At 53.7% G+C, this 21105-nt stretch overlaps 1 protein-coding gene across 3 annotated transcripts in view; it reads right to left on the reverse strand.

The window, feature by feature from the left end:
* The window catches only part of PHF2 (PHD finger protein 2), a 95862-nt gene extending 75671 nt beyond the window's left edge, over positions 1–20191 (reverse strand). Inside the window, exon 1 of one of the 3 annotated variants that reach the window (XM_045562199.1) lies at positions 19903–20191. In XM_045562199.1, coding sequence (XP_045418155.1) covers positions 19903–20000 — 98 coding nt within the window. In that variant the 5' untranslated portion in view covers positions 20001–20191. The remainder of the gene's footprint in view (positions 1–19902) is intronic. The other 2 variants (XM_045562198.1, XM_045562200.1) reach the window with 2 other exon arrangements.
* Positions 20192–21105: the final 914 nt, after the last annotated feature.

Consider the following 21105-nt stretch of genomic DNA (forward strand, 5'->3'; position numbering starts at 1 on the left):
AGGATGCAGGGTCCCAGGAGCAAAGAGGAGCTAGGACCAAAGACCCAGAACACCTGTCCTTCCTGTGGTTCTGCCAGACCCCACAACCAGGAACTCTTCGTTTTTTCAAGACTTGGCAGAAATACTGAGGCCCTAAGGCGCAATTTGCCTGACTGCCCAGGGCCACATGCTCAGCTACCTGCATCAGCATCTTCCCAGGAGGGAGGAGAAGACAAAGCCCTCCAGCACCAGCACAGCCTCTGCCCCTGCCAGGAAAACAGCGGGTGCATGAGCGCTGCCCCTCTCCCTGCCTGCCAGGCCCCTGAAGGCTCTGGGGGCCCACTCTCCCACTGGATGAACCTGGCCCCCCAGGGAAGTCCACCATATTCAAGAAGTGCAGGTTTTTAGGAGCAAGATGTCAAGGTACATGCTAGCCAGCCAGTGAGCACGCATCTGGGCAGCTCTCCTTCCTTCATGCATCAGGCACCCATGGAGCCTTGATCCTGGCCAGGCCCGGCGCTGGGCCTGAGCTAGATGAAAAATGCACGGGCCCCAGCGAGGCTGCAGTCTTGGTGTTCATCGATCAGCTCCACTCCAGCTGCAGGCCAGGTGACACGCAACTTCCCCTCCACTAGTGGGCACAAGGCATCCTGAGAGAAACAGAAACCTCCTCTGGACCCACAGCTGTGCAAAGGCGTCATCCTGGGCTGAAGTCACCTTCCCAAGACAGCCCCCTCGCTCGACCCGGCCTGCCTCAAGTGCCTGCAGACCCAGCACACCGGAGAGAAGGAGCCAGCTTAAACAGAAAGACCAGGAGCAGTGGGAGCCAGGACGGCTCTCCATGCCCAGGGACAGTCAGGCAACCGGGAAATGTCCCATCTTGTGGGCTGCCGTGGACACAAGAATTCAGTTATCAAATCTGAACGATTACAGTATCACCCATGCCTGTGAGACAGAAGTAAAACTAAGATTAACATGATGCTTATAAATTAGCCTGCTCTGCAAAATAAGGAAAGGGATTAACACCAGGATGTGGACTTTTTGTTTCATGAAATCCACCTCAGGAAATCCAGGTCTAGCACGTTAGGGAAGTTCCACCAAGAGCAAAGCAACTCTGGATATGAACATATTTAGTTGCAAACCAGCTGTGTGCACACTCGAATTATAGAGGACAAGTCCCCAGTGGGTATACGCACAGCCACATTCACCCTTGTTCACAGACGCGACTCTCGGTCTGTGAGGGGTTTGCCACGCACGACACAGACGTGCTGGTGGGCACTACGGTCCAGTCAAATGAACACACAATGAAGACGGCCAGAAAATATTTTCTGTGACTCCAAACCCAAATTTCTCAAGGCTTACATTATACTTTCAGAAATTCTTTATTATCATTCCTAAAGTAAATCCAACTGAAAGTGGCTTCTCATGTTTTGACTTTATGTTTCCCTGCTCTCTGCCTCCAGGTAGGGTATCCATAAGCAATCAGGTACCCATAAGTACCTGAGTATATGTGAGTAATCATTTAATGCTTATTAATACCCAAGTATCTATAAGTAATCATTTAGCATCTGTAAGTATTTGAGTATCTATAAGTACTTCTTTAGTGTCTATAAGTGCCCGAGTACCTATTAGTAATTATTTAGCATCTGTAAGTACCTGAGTAGCTGTAACTACTCCTTTAAAGCCCTGTGCAAGAGGAATCTCTCGGAAGGAATGATATTCCAGACTGGAAGCAACAGGCCCTCAGCCTGTCTGGTAGGGCTGCTGCTCCCCGGGTTCTCCCCAAGGGCCCCCCTTCACTCACAACCCCAAGTACCTTGCACATGTTTTGTGGTACAAGGTCTCGACTTGCTTTCCCCCTCCTGTAGCGACTGGGAGCTTAGCTGCCACTCGGCAAGAGGGCAATGTCAGAACATGCCAGAGGGAACCCAGATCACACTGGGCCTGTGGGGTCCTCCACAGGTGGCTACAAGCTTAGATCCCCACTGTTAACGGAAAAAAACCAAACTCTGTAAAATAATTTTAAAGAGATTTATTCTGAGCCAAATTTGAGGGCCATGACCCAGAGACACGCCCAAGAAGCTTTGAGCAAGTGGACTCGCTGTGGCTGGGTTACAGTTTGATTTTACACATTTCAGGGAGACAGGGGTTACAGGTAAAGTCATAAATCAATACATGGGAGGCATACATTGGTTTGGCCCAAAAAGGTGGGCCATCTCAAAGGTTGAGGGGGGGCTTACAGGTTATAGGTGGGTTTAAATATTCTTTGACCTGTATTTGTTAAAGACATGAAGCTTTGTCTAAAGGCTTGGAATGTTTTAAGATAAGGAGGTCTGTTATCAGGGACAAGGAACTGGACATATATTTGTTGTGTAAATTGAGGACCTGCAGGTTTGTCTTGCATATGCTTAGGCCTGTTAATGGGTTACAAAGGATGTCCCCAAGAAGGGAGGGGGGCATGATGAGGCATGTCTGATCTCCCTCCTCGTGGCAGGCAGTTTAGTTTTAGGATATTCCTTTGACCAAGAGGGGTTCCATTCAGTCAGCCAGCGGGGGGTGAGCCTTAAGATTTTATTTTAGTTCACACCACTTAGGGCAGACAGTCAGGGTGAGGAAGAGTAGCTGGTGACAGCTGCAGGACAGCCTTGCTGCCCTGGGAAGTGGTTGCTGCTCATGGAGGGGGGCGGATGGGGGATGCCTGACTCAGGAGCTGGGAACCCATCAGCCTGAGGAGGCTGGAAATAGGAGGCCCCCACCTCAGGATGGTCCCAAAGCAGGGGAGGGGCTGACGGCGCAGGGCCCTTTTCAACTGAAAACTCTACCTGTAGCCTCATGGTCAAAGTCCTGCCTGTCCACAGGGACCCTCGGGGGACTCTGGGCAAGGCAGGTGGACTGGCTGCAGGCTAGCTAATATACATTCATGGGGGGGCGGTCACATCAGAAGAGAGAGTGTGCTAGAAGGGCAGAGACACTTCACCCCACCCCAGCCTTCAGGGTCAGGAGGCCTGGGGCCGACCACTGGATGTCGGGGAGAATTAATCAAACCCCAGTGTCTATAAAACACACAGTCCATAAACTCTCTAACACGGGAGCCCAGGCAATGTAACTATGACAACTAAGCTCTGACAATTTTATTTCCTGGCTCACTTTATTTCTGATTATAAAAGTAACATTATGCTCCAGGAAGACAAGTTGGAAAGTATAGAAAAGTATAAAAGTATGAAAGTGGTAGGAAAAATATAATCTTAACCTTTAACATTTTAGCATGTTCCCTTCCAGCCTGTTCTCTGTTTTAACTGACACAAACTACCACACTATGCGTACAGTGTTTCATTCAGCGTTCTATCGTAAACACTACCCCTTGTCACTAAGGCTTTGTCGTAAAGGTCATCGTTGGTGACTGCGTAGTTTTCTATTGTGTGAAGTCAGTTTAATTCACTTACTCATATCTCCTCAGCTCTAGGATTCAACAGTGTAGTATTCTTGATATATTAAATGAATATTCAAAATGTCTCTTCACACATTTTTAATCTGCTATAGTGGATTTTGGCAGATATTCCAGATAAAGGGCCTGGTCTCTTTAAAAACCAGAAGCTGGTTTTGGAACTTAGTCCAGCGGTTTCTAAGGAAACTAATTGTATGCAGATGTAGAGCAAATGCCTCCTTTGGGAAGTGCTGGGAATTACAGCACTCTATCTCTATAAAAGCCTCAGAGACATTAGACAAATTTGACCAGAGAGCAAATACAGTCTGAGGTCATATTAACAGAAATAAGGACCCTAGACCAAGGGAGGTGAGCCTCTGTCCTCAGCCCCCACCATGCCCTTGAGGACACTGACCTAGCAGGTGCTTGGAGGTGTGGCTGAGGGGGTGCTGAGGACCTGCTCTTTGCTGCTACCCTCAGGGGGCAGCCTTGGAATAGAAGGCAGAAATCAAGGAGGCCCCTCCTAACAACTCCAGGGAAGGTGATGCTGCTGCTGCATCTGATAAGCTCCAAAGTTCCGTGGGGCTGGAACATTCTAGTATCTGTTCTTTGTCCGTTTTTTAAAAAAATGTCATAAAGGACAAGAAAGCAAAAATTAGGGTATAGAAACCTGGATGGGCAAAAGCAGCTTGAGCCCCTCCCTCCAAGGGCCTTCAGAAGAGCCCTGCCCAGACTGCCCCAGGGCATGACTGCAGGTTCTTGGGCCTGGAGCAGGACAGAGCTCTCCGGGATGGCACCAGCTGGGACCTCTCTAGAGCGGCCAGGTGAACAGTGAACCTTGCTCCTCAGTGGCCTCTGCCTGAGGCTCCTAAGCCACTCCCAGCATCAGTGTTCTCATCTGCAAAATGGGGATACTGCTGTGATTACAGAGCAGGCAGTGGGGGGCAGACACCAGCTCAGATACCTCAGCCACAACTCGGGAAACTCCCACCAAGGGGTGGAGGGACGGACAGACGGAGGGACGGAGAGCACTCCTGTTTTGCTCGGGATAGAGGCTCCGAACACTGGGCAGATAGACACTCTCACCAAGCAACCACAAGAATTAGGTCTCATCTAAGTTCCACCCGGCAGACAGGATATTTCAGGAACCGCCATAGAGAATTCTCTCACCAAGCAATTGGTAAAAATTGCAGGTTGCCAAGTGTTGCTAAGGGAACTTCACCAAGAACCTACTGCTTAAGTAACTAAGCAGGGGATGCAGATAATTTTAAACAGGTTAGTGATGGGGGGCAGTGACACTGTGCTCCCCAAATACGTGAACGATGTGCCTGCACAGAGCATGTGACTGCCCGGCACTGTCCTCCTGCTCCCACAGTGGGGGACCAGGACCCCAGCAGAGCCAACTGTCTTCACAGGGATCCCCCAGGAGTTTGAGGAGAGCCTAGAATCCCAGCGGGTCAGGAACAGAAACAGGCCCTTGTGGGAAGGGGCTCCTGGGAGTGCCCACCTAAAGCCCCTGGCCCTGCCACCTGTCATGAGGTAGCAGGACTGGGGACCCCCGAGAGCAGGACCACGCTGTCCAGGGTAAAGCCAAGAATTACAACCACCGTTGGGTAAAGAGTCAAACGCACACACGCCAGGGCTGGTGGGAAAAGGAGGGCCCAGAGCAGGCTGAGGAAGGCACTGGCTTTTCAAGCGATGCCCTTGGGTGGGTGTGTAATCCCACAATCATCCCCAAATCAGAACCTCAAGGCCACAGGGGAGGAGGAGCAGGCCACGGGGCGAGGTCCCTGAGCAATGCCCGAGTGTCCCGGGAGTGAGGGTCCCACTGTGGGGCACTGGGCTCTTGAGGACGCTGGCTCAGGCCTCTCCCCTCTGGCTCCCCAGTCAAGAAAGCTGCGTGACACTGTGTCTCACCACTCACAGAGGCCAGAGGCAGAGGGGTTCCCTGCACTCAGATGCGTGCTGTTTGGGACCAAAGGAAGCCCCTTCCTCAGGAAAGGAGCCAAGAGGTTTCCAGCCTGGCCCTGTGAGGGCTAGTTTAGGCCTGCCCGGCCCCCGGAGGGCACCCCACCCATGTGGCCCCTGCCCAGGGTATGGGTCTTCTTAGGATCAAAGCTGAACTTTGTTACAGTGATTTCCTTCAGAGAAAAAATGGTACAAGGGAAAGAACACGAGGCCACGGGAGGAGGCAGAGACCAAAGTCCTCCTAACTCCCTGTGCAGCCTCAGTTTCCCATTTGTGAAAAGAGGAGCCTGCTCCCTGAGACTCCCCCAGCCCCGCGTCCTATTGGGGGGTGCGCAGAGGGGCAGTGTCCTCTCACGCAGGGCCTGGAGGGCAGCCCGGGCTGAGCCCAAACTGTTCGCCTGGCGTCGGCTTTTAACAGAGATGAGATTCAAAAGACCAATTCAATTATGTCTTTTCTTTCCAAAGAGTAGTTTAAAATTCAATAAAATAATACAGGTTTGAGATCTGGAAGAAACCACAACCAGGAAAACGCATCTGTGATCATCAGTGGTTATCACAGCCACCATCAGGGCCAGACGGTGTGTGGCGGGACACTCGGGATCCTGTGTCCCCGCAGACGGTGGGTGAGCCTGTCTCGCCACTGCTGCGGCCACCGCGGCAGGGCCTCGCCCAGAGTGCATTGGCTGAGTGACACCAGATCCTTCCCAGGGTCACACAGTGCGCGCCCTGAGCTGTCAGGGTGCCCATACTTGGGGCTGCAGGGCCACCGGAGGTGCGAGAGGGCATCTGGGGAGAAGTGGCTCCTCCGAGGAACGTTCACCATAAAGGGATGTTCGGATCTGACCAATGCTGCTCAAGTGTGCCAGGATCACAGGACAAGGGGCATCTGCGAAGCCACTGCAGGGACCACAGGGGCCAAGGAGCGGTGAGGGCCGTGGCCCGAGCAAGCCTGCAGCCTTGCTGGTGCTAAGGGACACTGGCTCCTGCTGTGGACGTGTACAATGTGCACCTTTGGGAAAACGGGGCCAGGGCGTGCAGAGCCGTACCATGCTTGCAACTTTCCTGCAAATCTAAAACAATTCTAAAGTTAGAATTTTATAGGGAAAATAAGGCAAATGAGGCTTGACCTCACTTCAGGAGTCAAAAGGAGGAGGATACTTAGCAAACAGGTGAGCTGCCACTTCTACAGAGTGAGCAGCAGGAGGCAGCCAGCCCTGGAGGTTCGCCGGGCTCAGAGCGGCTCTGGGGTAGGAGGGGGAGGGAAGGAGGGGCCTGTCCCCAACCCAGCAGAGCAGGGCTCCTTCTCATCTGACTTCTCAGCACCAGCCTGCCCTTGCTGTCTTCACTAGAAAGCATCAGGGCCACTGACACAGTCCTGCAACTCTAGGGAGGACAGGATTTAAAAGTGAGTGGGCCCAATAATTAGATAACTGCAAACTGAAACCATAGTGAGATTCTGGTTTTCACCCTCCAGGATGAATTAACAAAGATCAAGAAGCTCAGAAAAAGTGTTGCCCAGTGTGTAGAGAAGTAGGTACAACCTAGCTGGTGATTTTAAAATCTGAAGTGCTGTTTCCTTCAACCCAGCAACTTTACTTCTTGGAATCTACCCAGCAGATACACTTGCATGCATGCACAAAAACATGCACACCAGGACGGCCAGCGTGCAATACTGTAGTAGTCCGAGACGAGAAATGAGCCACAAGCCAGCCGGGAGGAGTCAAGTAAAACGCATCCTGGGGCATCTCTGCTGGAGCCCTGGCAGGGTGAGCACGGGGACCAGCCCTGGCAGGGTGAGCGAGGGGACCAGCGTCACGTGCAGACCCACGTTCACACGGCCGCTCACGTCAGGAAAGGGAAAGGGGGTGGCTGTAAACACACGAGGCGTCTCTGGAGCTGGACTCTCTTCAGTGCCAGAGAGAAGGACAGGGAGACCGGTCATGCTTTTCACTGCATATTCTTTCCTACTCTCTCTTGCTCTCCCCCCACCCCACTTTTTTTTTTTACCACGTGCTTGTGTTCTATTTGCAAAATAATCCTAATGTGTTCTATTTGCAAAATAATTTAAATGAATAAATGACTTCATTGCTTATGAAAATAAATATCAATATAAGAAAAGACAAGGGGGTAACTGAGTTCAATCTTCTACCTGAAAAAGGTGAAAAATATTCAGCAGAAGGTTGTTTCTTGCCCTCAACTGGGTGCACAGGGGACATCTGGCAATGTACGGAGACACCGGTAGTGTCACAACCAGGGTGGGGGTGTTCCTGGCATCGGGTGGCAGAGACCAGGACCCAACATCCCATGCATGCAGGACAGCCCCCACCACAGGATCCCGAGCCCAGAGCCCATGGGGCCAAGGCTGAGAAACCTGGTCTGTCCCAAACACTGCCTCCCTAGACAGCGTCCAGTTTGGGGCCAGTTTCAATTATTAAAAAGTTTTTTCTGAATTTGAACCCAAATCTGCCCGCTTATAAAGCTTCCTTCTCCAAACTTTCATTTAGTGCTTGGTTCCTTCCGAGGGCTGGGGCTGGGATGGCTGCTTTATGGAAGGAACAGGAGAAAGGAGACGTCTCAGGTCACGACCGGGCACAGTGCCCACAGACCCTGGGCCTGGGGCCCCTGGGAAAGCAGTTTCACCCTCTTGCTGTCTCCAGGGTCCCTCTCCCCTTCACTCCCTCCCTAAACATAATCCTGTTGGTTCACTCCTGGCATTCCCTTCAGGGCCACAGACAGAGATTCCAAAGAGTTTATGGGATGAAGGGGGTAGGGGAATGGCAGGAGTGGGGAAGGGGCCATGGGAAAGCCTGCAGCCTCTCAGACCACGCCTCCCTTCAGATCTCTGCTCTGCAACATGCAAAGGGAGTTATGCTCATTACCTGCTTAACTCCGAGAAGGGCTGAGTGTGACCTGGGGACTCATTTCTCACTCAGCCCCCAGGCTAGAAATGCCCTCCCCCTAACCCTGGCCAACTCCCGAGCTCACCCAGAGCTGTCCCCCTCTACCCCACAGCCCCTAGTCCCCATACCAGCACTGGGCGCAAAGACAGACCTTATCCCAGCGTGCACCTGCGAGAGCAAGTGGCCTGCCTGCCCAGGACCACACGTGCAGGCCCCAGGCCCCAGCCCAGACTGCCCCTCTGGTCAGGTGGATAGTGCTTGCTTTGAGGTGGGAACCCAGGTAAACAAGTCCTCAGAGCTCTATTCCCACCCCGGTCCCCACCCAGCTGCTGCCAGACTCACAAACACTTCAGCGCCCAGGCACCCAGCCCACCTTCGCTGAGGCCTCCAGGGAGATCACCCAGTGCTGTTCGTTCGCTTCTCTGTCTGCACAGCTAGGGCCCAGACAGCCGAGGCAGGGTAGGGGCCAACTACCAAGCAAGGGGCCCAGGCTGCCAGACCAGAGGGATGGCTACCGAGACACAGCCTGGGGTCAAGAGGGTCCCATGATGACAGTATACTGTGAGAACCTCCAGGCCAAGCAGCAGTTGTGTTTCCATCCTCCCATGGGCACCGGTGGAGCTCAGGGTAGGAACAGTGCCTGGCAGGCAGGGTGGCAGGGTCAGACACCTTCCTGTCCAGCTCTTCCACCCTGTGGAGCTCCATCTCCCTCAGCCAGGGCTCCATCATCCCTCAGCCAGGGCTCCACCATCCCTCAGCCAGGGCTCCACCATCCCTCACCCAGGGCTCCATCATCCCTCAGCCAGGGCTCCATCATCCCTCACCCAGGGCTCCATCATCCCTCAGCCAGGGCTCCACCATCCCTCACCCAGGGCTCCATCATCCCTCACCCAGGGCTCCATCATGCCTCACCCCAGGGCTCCATCATCCCTCACCCAGGGCTCCATCATGCCTCACCCCAGGGCTCCATCATCCCTCAGCCAGGGCTCCATCATCCCTCACCCAGAGCTCCATCATCCCTCACCCAGGGCTCCATCATGCCTCATCCCAGGGCTCTGTCAGCCCCTAATCTCTGGTCTCCCTCCATCTTGCCCTATAATCCATGCCGCGCACAGCACTCTGAGAGAACTTTGTAAACTGCAGAATGTTGTACCCCATCCCAATCCCACTGCGCTGGGGATAAAATGTGAACTCCCACCCATGGCCAACAGGCCAAGGCACCTCCCCCACAGCATCTCCTCTCACTCGGGGGCTGGTGACACACTGCCCTTCCTGCACAGCACACTCTGTGTCACCTCTGGGCCATGCCCACCTGCCAGAGCCACTCCCTGCCCCAGCCACATCCTTCAGCCCTGCCTACAGGGCCTGGTGCTGGTGCGTGCTGCCCACAGGTACAGGGACCCTCACTGCTGTCCCAGTGCCTAGAACAGAGCCTGGGCCCCCAAAGTGCTCAGGAAATACCACCAGCTAGATGGACGGAGGGACAGACTGACAGGCAGACTCCTTTGCTGATGAATGAAGAGCCAGGCTCAGCCATGGCAAACCTCCTGACTCCCAGAGTGGCCTGTGCAGGATGCCTGGGCCCTTCTGAGACACAGGATTCCTCATGTGTGACACACAGAGTCACCAAGCATGGCCAGGAGTAGTACAAATTCTCACAGACCGTTCCAATCCAGCCCAAGCTGGCTAGAGTGGAAGGAGTAGGGGCCACAGGCTGGGGCAAAGCGCTACAGCACCACTATTGTTGGGTGCCCCTGGTGGGCTGCTGGCCCTTCCCCGGCTGGTTTCTCCTGAGCAGACCCTGTCCTAGGCCTACTGGGGAGCCCACCAAAAGTGCCCAGCACTGGGTGCAAACAGTGGCAGGAAACGCCCCTCCCCTCCTGGCCTGGCTCTACAGCACCTCTGTTACATGCTGCAGCTCCAAAGCAGCCGGGCAGAGGTCAGCCAAGTTCTGCCCACTTTCAGGAAAGAGATTGCACAAGCACCAATGGCAACTAATCCTCATAACTGGCTGACTCCAGCAGGAGTTTAGTGAAAGCCCCTCCTGCTTCCCACTGCAGCTGCCTATGCTGCTTCATGCAGGGCCACAGGGTCCTCCTCCCTCCCCCAGGGTCTGGGGAGCTCTCCCGAAACCCCACCTCACCCCTTCCCAGGACGTGTTCATCCAGGAGGCAGACTAGCTCAGGTTGCAGTTTCTAAATTGCCCCAGGATGCCAAGTGTCTCAGGACTCTAGGCCTTAGTCTCTCCTGGAAGAAAATAAGCCTGAACCTCCAAATCCATCTGTACCATCAGTCCAGCAAAGGCAGGTCAGCCCAGGAAGGTGGTGAGGTGGGGGCCTGCCAGGGAAGGGCATTGTGACCCACTTGACACTGCTTTTATTTTATTTATTTTTTTAGAGACAGGGTCTTGCTCTGTCGCCCAGGCTGGAGTACAGTGGCACAATCATAGGTCACTGCAGCCTCAAACTCCTGGGCTCAAGCAATCCTCCTGCCTCAGCCTTCTGAGTAGCTGGGGCCACAGGCGTGCATCATGCCCTGCCAATGATGCTGCCTTTAGACTAGCCCGGGTGTTCCTGGGAAGCACTTCCTTAGTGCTCATCCCCCTGGCCCAAGCGTTCCTGGAGATTCACACAAAGAATCTTCCTTGATGAGGTATACTAAGGGGAAAGGTAAAACATGGGGCAAGGTCACAAAGCCACAAGAAGATTGTACAGTATCAGAGTCTGCGGAGCTACTGCTTGTTCTACAGGGACCTGGAATTGTAGGCCACGGTGGGGTAAGGGTAGCTGCTGCAGGGGTGGATGTACTGGACCTTAGCTCAGATTCTGGTCCCAGAACACTCTCCAAGGCCAATCAGACCCTCATGCTTGTCCAACACTGTGGGCCCCATGCCCAGCCCATGATGTGTCAGGGACAAGAATGAGTGAGGGCTTTACACACTCTCTCCACTTGATAGGAATAACCCACCAAACTCTCAGCTGCGTGAAGACCAGTGAAACCATGTACTGCCCACATGCAGCAGCTGGGACTGCTCCAAGACTATGCTGGCTGTCCCCACCCCAAGCATCCAGAATCCTGGGCTTGCCCCACCAAAGCTTCCTCAGCAATGAAGCATGCAGCCAGAAAAGCAGCCCCTAGGGAAGATGGCGACCAGGGAAAGGAGATGAAGACCTACACAAGGGGACTCCATACACAATAGGAGAGGGGTCCCACACATGCTCAAAATATGCCTAGCCCAGCATCTGAGGCAGAGGCTCAAAAAATACTCATGGTTAAAAAGGAAGATAGCCACCCTCTTCCTCCACAGGCATGCGTTGGCCACATGGCATCTGGAGTGTGCACACAGCAGCACGTGCATGAATATCAAGAGCATGCTAGGGGTGGGCAGTACCCTGCACATATGTGGTTCTGAAAATTTAGTCACCACACGTTAAAAGATGATTACAAAAAAAGATAAAAGTAACAGCAATAAAAAATCCGAAAAAGAAATTTTTTTTCTTTATAGTTCATGTTAACACTAAAAAGAAATTAAGAAAACAATTCCACTTACAATAGCCTCCAAAAGAATAAAACACCTAAGAATAGATTTAACAGAGGAGGTGAAAGATTTGTACACACTGAAAACTACAAGATGTTGCTGAAAGAGATTAAAGACATAAATAAATAGAGAGACTCCCATGTTTGTAGATCAGAAGACTTAATACTGTTAAGATGACAATGCTACCCAAAGCAATCCACAGACTCAATGCAATCCCTATCAAAATTTTCTGCAGAAATGGAGAAGCCAATCTTCAAATTCACATAGAATTACAAAGGGCCCCAAGTAGCCAAAACAATTTTGAAAAAGCAGCAGAAAGTCAGAGGACTCATATTTCCTGCTTTCAAAACTTACTACAAGTTTGCACTAATGAAAACAGTGTGGTGCTAGCATAAGGAGAGACATATAGACCAAAGGAATAGATCTGAGAGTTCAGAAATAAACCCTGCGTATATGGTCAAATGATTTTCAACAAGGCTGCCAAGATCATTCAATGGAGAAAGATCATTCAACAAATGGTGCTGGGACAACTGGATATCTACATGCAAAAGAATCAAGTTGGACTCCTACCTCACACCATTACAAAAATAAACTGGAAATGAATCAAAAACCCAAAATAAGAACTAAAACTATAAAACTCTTAGGAGAAATCATAGGAGTAAATCTTCACAACCTTGGGTTTGGCAACAGATTCTTAGATATGGCAACAAAAACATAAAGCAACAAGAGAAAAAAATAGATAAACTGGACATCATCAAAGTTAAAAACCTTTCTTTGTGCACCAATGGACATTATTAAGAAAGTGAAAACACATCCCACAGAATGGAAAAATGTATGTAAATCATGTATATGACAAGGATATAGTAACTAGGAAATATAAAGAACTCTTACAGCTCGGCAATAAAAAAACAAATAATCCAATTTAAAAATGTGCAAAGGGCCTGAATAGACATTTCTCCAAAGAAGATACACAAATGGCCAATAAGCATGTGAAAATGTTCTCAACATCTTTCGTCACCAGGAAAATGCAAGTCAAAACCACAATGAAATACCACTTTACATGCACTAGGATGGCTACAGTAAAAAAAAAAAAAATAAGGAAACAACAAGTATTGGTGTGAATTAAAGAAATTGGAACACTCTTACACTGCTGGTGAGAATTTAAAATAGTGTAGCCCATGTAGAAAACAGTTTGTTGGTTACTCAAAAAGTTAAACATAGAATTACCATATGATCCAGGAATTCCACTCCTAAGTATACATCTGAAAGAACTGAAAACAGGTGTTCAAACAAATATTTGTACACAAATGTTTATAGCAGCACTATTTACAACACCCATAGGTGGAAACAACCCAAATGCCCACATACTTTGAATGGCTAAACTGTGGTCTGTCCATACAATGGAATATTATTCAGCCACAAAAATCAATGAAACACTGACACATGCTACAATGTGAATGAAGCTCAAAAAACATTTTGCTAAGTGAAAAAAGCCAGACACAAAAGGTTACATATTGTATGAGTATATTTATATGAAATATGAAATCACCAGAATAGATGGACCCATAGAGAAAGCAAGCAGATTAGTGGTTGTCAGCGGATGAAGAGAGAGGAAGAAAGGGAGTGACTACTGAACAGACATGGGATTTACATGGGGTGAAAATGTTTGGGGACTAGATAAAGCAGGTGACTGCACAACATTGTGAATGCTCTAAAATGTCACTAAACTGTACACTTGAAAATGATTAATTTTATGTTATATGAATTTTACCTCAATTTTCAAAAAAGTATAAAAGGCTGGTTTCTCCATTTGCACATTTTTAGCCAAATATTTTCAATAAAAGCAAACACTTGAATGATTAAGATGAGGCTCACACCAAGTTGCTTCCTTCAAGACACACCTCACTCGGAAAGAATCGACAGACATGGACAGATACCACAAAAACATTCAGTTCTTATTCTTTGAGATCCAAGCCAGTCACTGGCTAGAATTCTAAACATGTTAATATGCTTCTCCATGAATGACCCAGCACTTTGGTGGAGGGCAGGGGGAGTCCAGCAAACAGTAAACAGACCTACACCCTAAAGAATAGGGGCCAAGTCCCATTGCAGAGCCCACAGCTAGGGTACCCACCCGCCGGGAAGCCAAAAAGCTGAGAATCAAGGTAGGAGAAAGGGACTGAAGAGGGAGGAGACAGAGAAGGAGCAATGCAGAGGTGGAGGCACGGCAGTGAGAGGGACCCTGAGGGACACCTGGTATACTGAGACACAGGAGGGCTGCTGCAGGCCAACACTTGGAGAGAGAACCACCTCCCACTCACTACCTAGCATCACCTGCGGCCTTCCTCTGTGACGTTTCCAGGCATGTTGCATTGTTGCAACCAAGGACACGAGCGGTTATCAACACCCGGTATTTGTTCAGGCCCTTGAGCCAGAATAACATAAGCCAGATGCCACCTCCTCACCTGCACCCTCTTGGAGGCGACTGCGTCCACCTGCTGCAGGTCAGAGTGCACCTATGAGAGTCAGGAGACCTGCATGCAACAGAGCCCACGACTCCTCCCCTGGCTGCTTCTGTCACAGCGCTGGGAATGGGGATGACAGCGTGATCCACCCTACCTACCACCCATGGTCAACATGGGAACCAAAAATGATGAATGCATAATGGCCCCTAAGGCATTAAATACTGTCCAAATGTTAGCTTCTGCAGCAAATGATTAGCACATAATTTTAAAAATCAAGTAACAGACTATTTTATCCATGCCCTAAATTTTAGGAGTTAGATTCTTCCAGTGCACTCCATCACGGAACATGTATTTTCTGGCCCATACTTACTCCCAACAGCAAATCCGCTCATTCTTTTGGAAGCAAGGACCTGGCATGTGTGGATGCACTGTGACGGCATGGCCAAAGATAAGAGGGTGCATGGGGGTGGCAGGGTCCACACGGAGCATCCCAAACCTCTGCCCGGCTCTCAGGTCATCTATAGCCACACCACACCCAGGTGGCCCAAAACAAATGTGGGCTCCAGTCCAGAGGGTGATACCAAGCACATTTCTGCCAAATATTTTCAATAGAAGCAAACATTCTGTCAATTAAGATGAGGCTCACACCAAGCTGCTTCCTTCCAGACACGCCTCTTTCGGAAAGCATCCCCAGACAGGCATGTCTGCTTTACACTCTAGAAGTTGGCTGGACATTCCTCCCACCTACTTCGAAAACTCACATGGGGAGAATTCCTTGTTTTAAAATGGTTAATCGTTATTCCTAAATACATTACAATGCTGGCTCCATGGCGAGAGCCCTTTCTCCCAGTGTTCAGGCATCTGAGGTTCCAGGATTTAACTGTAAGCTCTGTTGGTGTCTCACCCCTCGTGGGACCTCCTTCCCTTTTGGCATACATACTCCGCTGGCCAACAAGAGAGCCAGCCTGCTGAGCATGGCCACAAGCCTCAAAGCGTGTCCCCAGGTACCTCAGACGTGGCTCTGCCCCAAGGAGCTCAAGGTTGGGTGGACAGAACAAGAGCCCACAAAGGCCAACTTAGCCCTGCGAGAGAGGGACACAGAGACAGGGTCCTTGGGAGGAGGGCAGGGGAGGTGCAGACGGACACGTGGGAATCAGAGGGAGCTGTGCCAGGCAAGCCTTGTCTGCTCTACCTTCTGAGCACTTCCAGAAATTAGACCCTTCTCCCCACCCTAATCCCCACCACCCCAACCCCCAGTACGAGCCCTGTTGTCTCTCATCTGGACAATGGCAGTAACCTCACTCTGGCTCCCTGCCCCGCCCTTGTCCTCAAGTGTCTCCGTGGAAGCCAGAGAGACTTGTCAAAGCCTCAGCTTGCTCCCACCCGTCCTCTGCTCAGAGCCCCCCCAAAAGGCTCCTCTGCCTTTCTCAGAGAAGCTGAGTCCCTGACACACCTATAGCCCTCCCCATGTGGCCTCCTTGCTGCCCACCCCACCCCTGTTTCTTTGCTCCCACAAGGCCTTACTCACCTCTCTGCAGCAGGACCCACCAGACTGACGTGAAACTCTCCATCTACAAGTCTGGGGTCCCTGAAGAAGAAACCCTGTAAGAGGCAAGAGATCTGCCTGGCTACCCCCAGACCCCTCAGAGTCAGCCTGAAACCCACACAGAATACATGCCCAACAAATATTTACATAGGAATAAATAAAACTTTTGTCACTGAAATGACCTGCATAGCTTTCAAGCTTTCAAGTCAATTTTACTAATAATGCCTCCAAAAACTTTTCAAGTCCAACAGAACAAACAACTGAAAGAGGGCCAGAAAGCTACCATTTAAGGATGTTTAATATTTTAATATTAATAGAATCATTCTTATTTCCCAGAGATTGAAATTCTTCAAATCAAGTTGGTGACAAGGTAAGAGGCCAGGTCATCTACCATCCGGCTGCAGGCAGGGGTGGAGGGCAGGGGGTGTGGTTTCCGTCCTCCAGATGGAAGGCAAAGAAAGGCACAAGGGACCACACTGCATGGCCCCTGGGCTCTGCACAAGAGTGGGAGCCCTGAGAGAAGAGGACAGGTCCCCAATGCCTGTGCAGGGCCACATATCCCTGCCAATTGGGGCGGACAAGGCACTCTCAGAAGATGACTAGCTTCCAGCTGCCTCCTGCCAGGTCCTGCGGCAAAATCTATCCCTTCTAAGTCAAGGCTGCACTCACAGTTAAGAGCCAGGGAAGACCTGCTGAGCTAATGAGGCGCCTCAGCCCCAGGAGCAACCGGCCAAGGTCAAGATGGGGTTGGAGGAGGATTCCTACAAAGACTTGGTGAAGAGGCAGCTCAAGTATGTCACACATCCAGGGACAGTGGGGGCGGGGGTGGGGGCCTGAAAGGAGGGCACCCCCCACCCTGCACTATCCCTCCAGGGAATGAAGAATGCACGACCCCAGGATGGAACACAGTGCTCCGCCTCCCCCACCCCCTGGTGACCACTCTTTCTAACCCAGCCCAACAAGGGACTCCCCCTGGCCCCCCCAAGAATGCTGGGAGGGGCACTCTGGCACTCAGAGTCCCTGAGAAGGCAGACTCAGCCTAGAAGCAAGGTCTGGCCCCAGAAAGGGCCAAAGCTCTGTCCCAAACAAGTTCTTGGCTGCTGAAGCTGCCAAAAGCAAAGACACAGCCACTGTCAGTGTAGGTGACTTCGAGACCCTCTCTCCCATTCTCCTGAAAACGCGGCTGGCTAGGGGAATGTGATGTGACCACAGGTGGGACAGGCAGGCTTTTTAACTTTAACAGTTATGTGTTTATTTTTACAGTTACTGTGTATGGCAAGTTACACTAATGTTCTATTTCAGGGAATGATACGAAGTTTCCTTTTAAAAGAAATATTCTCCACAGTAAGGAGACATGAGGATTGAATGCAATGCGGAATCCTGGAACAGAAAAAGGACATTAAGGAGGAGAACACTGGTTTAAAAATCTGAATAAAGTCTGTAGTTTAGTTAACAGCACTGCACCAGTGTAACTTCTGCGTTCTAGCACTGGTACCACGGCTATGGCTATGGTAAGATGTTAACCTTCGGGGAAGCACAGTGAAGGATACAGGGAAACTGTACTATTTGGGGAACTCTTCTGTAAATGTAAAATTCCCTCAAAATGAAAAGCTTAAAAATATGCAAACTTTTAAAAAGTGAGTTGAAATGTTAAGTAGGCAGTAAATCACAGTACAGGTGATACAAAGATCAGGAAAGACTCATCAAGGGTCAGACAAGACAACCTGGAGGTTAGGAAACACAGGTCTGGCCGCACGCCTTCATTTACCGACCAGAGGAGTGATGCTGAGAGCGGCCAGGGGTCTGCCCAGGGCTGTGAGAGCCATGCTAACCCCTGACCCCATGCTCTCCCCATCGCAGCTCCTGGCCTGGGCCACCCAGGGGAGTAGACACACCAGGAGGCTTTTTCTTCTTTGGCAACTGCCCCTTAATTAGATGCACAAGAAAATGCCTCCCACAGCCAAGGCGAAGCACAGTCCCTTTCAGACCTCAGGGCTACCTCAGATAGGTGAAAATGAATCTGTGCTGATCAACTGCCTATATTGGATCCAATCAAAGACCTCAGGTAAGAAATAAAAAGATAAAAGCCTCCCCAAAACACCCTCCTTCAAGGTGTCAGGACTGGTCACATCTCCCCTGCCTCTGCCTGTGCCAATATGGCAAATGACGCCATCCCCTCCGCCAGCTCTCAGCCCCCTCTCCCCCACCTGCCCCTCAGTCCTGGGTCTTCCCTGGCCTTGAAGTCTATCTCGGAACTAGCCCTCCCTTCCCAGGGGATCCCCTTGGGCAGCAAGACAAAGGGCCTCCCAAGCTCTCTCACCTTCCTCAGTCTGGTGGCAGGGGCTGGCACAGGGGCCCAGGGGTGTGCAGGGGTGACTACTTGCCAAGTCCAGGCCCTGGTGGGGATGAGGGAGAAGGGACAGGTCCTACCACTTTCAGCGCTATTCAGGGCCAGCTTCTCAGCATCTTTGGATCTGAGGCGCTGTAGAGGCTCCCTCCCACCTTGGTCTGGCTGTGAACTTCTTCTCATGGCTGCCAGTTGGGGGTATGCAGAGCAGCCCTGTTCTGGGCAGAGCTCAGCACTCACATCCAGTCTCCCCTACTCTGAGGGGTCTCTACAGCCCTGGGCATCCCCAGGAAGGCAGCCTGAGAGGCCGGGTGTCCCTACCCCACAGAGTCCCATGCCCTCCTCCCTGTATCCCATTACAGGCATGGAGGTGGGACTCAGGCCTAGGGCGGTCAGGCATGAGCAGGCCCCATCACATCCTGGCCACCCGGCTCCCCACATGTAAACTGGCAGGACTAGACTAGAGGCCATAGCCCACTTTAAGGGGCCACTGGCCAATCCTGAAGACTCACAGTCAGAACCCACAGAGGGGTCTTCTCTCTGGAGGGAGCATCAGGGACCACTCACCACCACACACCCCCTCTCTTCCCCCCAGCCTGCTCCTGGGGGTCTGAGATCTGAGGCCCTGAGGGCATACAGCACTGGCTAGCCCCTGGCCAGTCCTCCTGAGGTCCAAACACATCCCACAGGCAAAGTCAAACGCCAGAAAACCTGTTGGAGCAGTTTGGGCATGAGTATCACCTCCTCTTCCTCCTCCTCCGTTTACTTCTGGGTGGTGAGGGACCTCAGCTTTTGAAAACTAGGCACAGAGCCAGGTCATGGCCACGGGCAAGAGGGGGCAAGAGGGCAGGGGCTTTCAGAGTCTCCAAGTGTTACCTCCTTGCTCCCCTCCCCGTCTTCCTTACAGGGCATGTCATGTCAAAACCAGAGCGTCCCTGCCCGGAACACGGAGGAGGGAAACCGGGAAAGGTGAAGGCCAGGGAGGCGGCGGCAAAGCCACAATCCCCTCCTCGCACCCCCCACCCCCACCACACAATCACCCCCCCCCCACACACACACATACACACACGGCCACTATTCTGTCACCACACTCCCGCCTGGGGCCCCGCAGGCCTGCCGGGTCCAGTGGCTCCGCCGGGGCCCGGGAGGGATCCTGCCCGCCGGGACAAGGTCCAGGGGGGCTCGCGGGCCACGGCGGAGGGTGGGCGCGCCGGCCACTACCTCGCCGGCGCCCCCACGGCCGCTCAGCCCCGCCAGCGGCAGAGCCCGCCACTCGCGCCTCTCCGGGGACCCGCGCCGGGCTGCGCGCCCGCTTCTCCCGGCCCAGCCAGCCCTGAGCCCGCGCGGGGAAAGTTCCTGCAACTTCGCAGGGAGGAGGCGGCGGGGGCTCTGGGCCTGGGCCTCCCTCCGGGTGCCCGGCCTCCGCGGCCGCCGCGACCCCGCTGTCAGGCGGCCGGGCCCGGGCCTGGCGCTCCAACTTCCCCGCGCCCCAAGCCCACCTCCCGGCCCGCGGGTCTCGCTTTGTGCAGCCAAGGGCGCCCAGCGCGGGCCCCGTGCCCGGCGCCCCCGCCCTGGGCACAAAAGGGCGCGCAGCCCGGCCCGGCCCGACCCGAGCGCTCGGAATGCGGCGGCGGCCCGTCCCCGAGCTGGGCCTGCGGGCGCGCAGCCGGGGCGCGGGACGCGGCCGGGCGCGGTGGCCTGGCGGGGCCGGGCCGGGCGGCCACCGCGCGCTCACCTGCCGTGGAACCAGTCCTTGCAGGCGTCGCACTCGATCATGAAGCGGGTAACGTCGTAGGGGAGCCGGCAGACGCAGTACACCGGCACCGTCGCCATGTTGCTGCGCCGCGCCGCCGCTCGGCCCCGCCGCTGCGCTGCCCGGGTCGGGCCGGGCCGGGCCGGGGGCCGGGCCGGGGCGGGGGCGGCGGAGGCGGCGGGGCGCAGGCGGCGCCGCGGCCGGGAGGGGACGGAGACGGGGGCGCACGACAGCCCCCGCGCGCGCTCCCGGCCGGGCGCGTCCACACAATGCGGGCGCGCTGGCTGGAGGGGCCGCGCCGGGAGCCGCCCGCCGGCCCGCGGGGCGCAGGGCGCGAGTGTGCGCGGGGGACGGGCCGCGCGCGGGACACAAAAGGGAATGGACGCGCGGGGGCGGCGGGCGGGGAGCCGCGGCCCCACCGAAGGGACCCCCGGCCGCCGAGCGGCCTCTACGTCAGCGCCCCGGGTGGCGCCGCCTCCGCCCGCCGGCCTGGGCCGCCGCTCCCGCCGCCTGGAAGGCGGGCTGGGGGACCCCGCCGGGGGAGAAGGCGGAGCAGGGACGCAGCCGGGGGAGAAGGTGGGTTGGGGGACCCTCCGGGAGAGAAGGGCCGGGACCCCCCGGGGAAGAAGGCGGACGGGGGAGGGGGGAACCCGTCGGGGGAGAAGGTGGGTCGGGGTAACCTCCAGGTAGAGAAGATGGGCTGGGAGAACCCGCCGGGAGAGAAGGCAAGCCGAGGGCTTCGCAGGAGAGAAGGTGGGCTGGGGAACCCCGAGGCTGAAGGTGGGCTGAGGGAACCTGCTGGGGGAGAAGGTAGACTGGGGGGCCCAGAGGTGGAAGGTGGGCGGAGCCCCGGGGGAGAAGATGGGCTGGGGGGACCCCCGGGGTGCAGGATGAGAGCAGGTAGGTTGTCCCTCCTCGTTCGCACAGCAGAGAAGCAATTAGTTGGCCCTCCCTAACTTTCTTCCGACCCCACCAGGGTCCTGCCGTATTCCTCCTCCTCCTTGGCCTCACGGGCTCTGGCCTCCCTTCCGTCCCGCGCTCCCCCACTGAGTTTCTGGCTTCCATGCAACTTCTCCTTTCCTTTCAGTCCTGGCTGGGCACGCCTGCTGCCCTTCACAGGATCCCGTGGACTTCCCCGATACTCAGCCCTTAGAGGAGGACAAAAACCAGGGCCGAGAGTGCGCT

This window comes from Lemur catta, chromosome 10 (genome assembly GCF_020740605.2).
Source record: "Lemur catta isolate mLemCat1 chromosome 10, mLemCat1.pri, whole genome shotgun sequence".
Taxonomy (NCBI): domain Eukaryota; kingdom Metazoa; phylum Chordata; class Mammalia; order Primates; family Lemuridae; genus Lemur; species Lemur catta.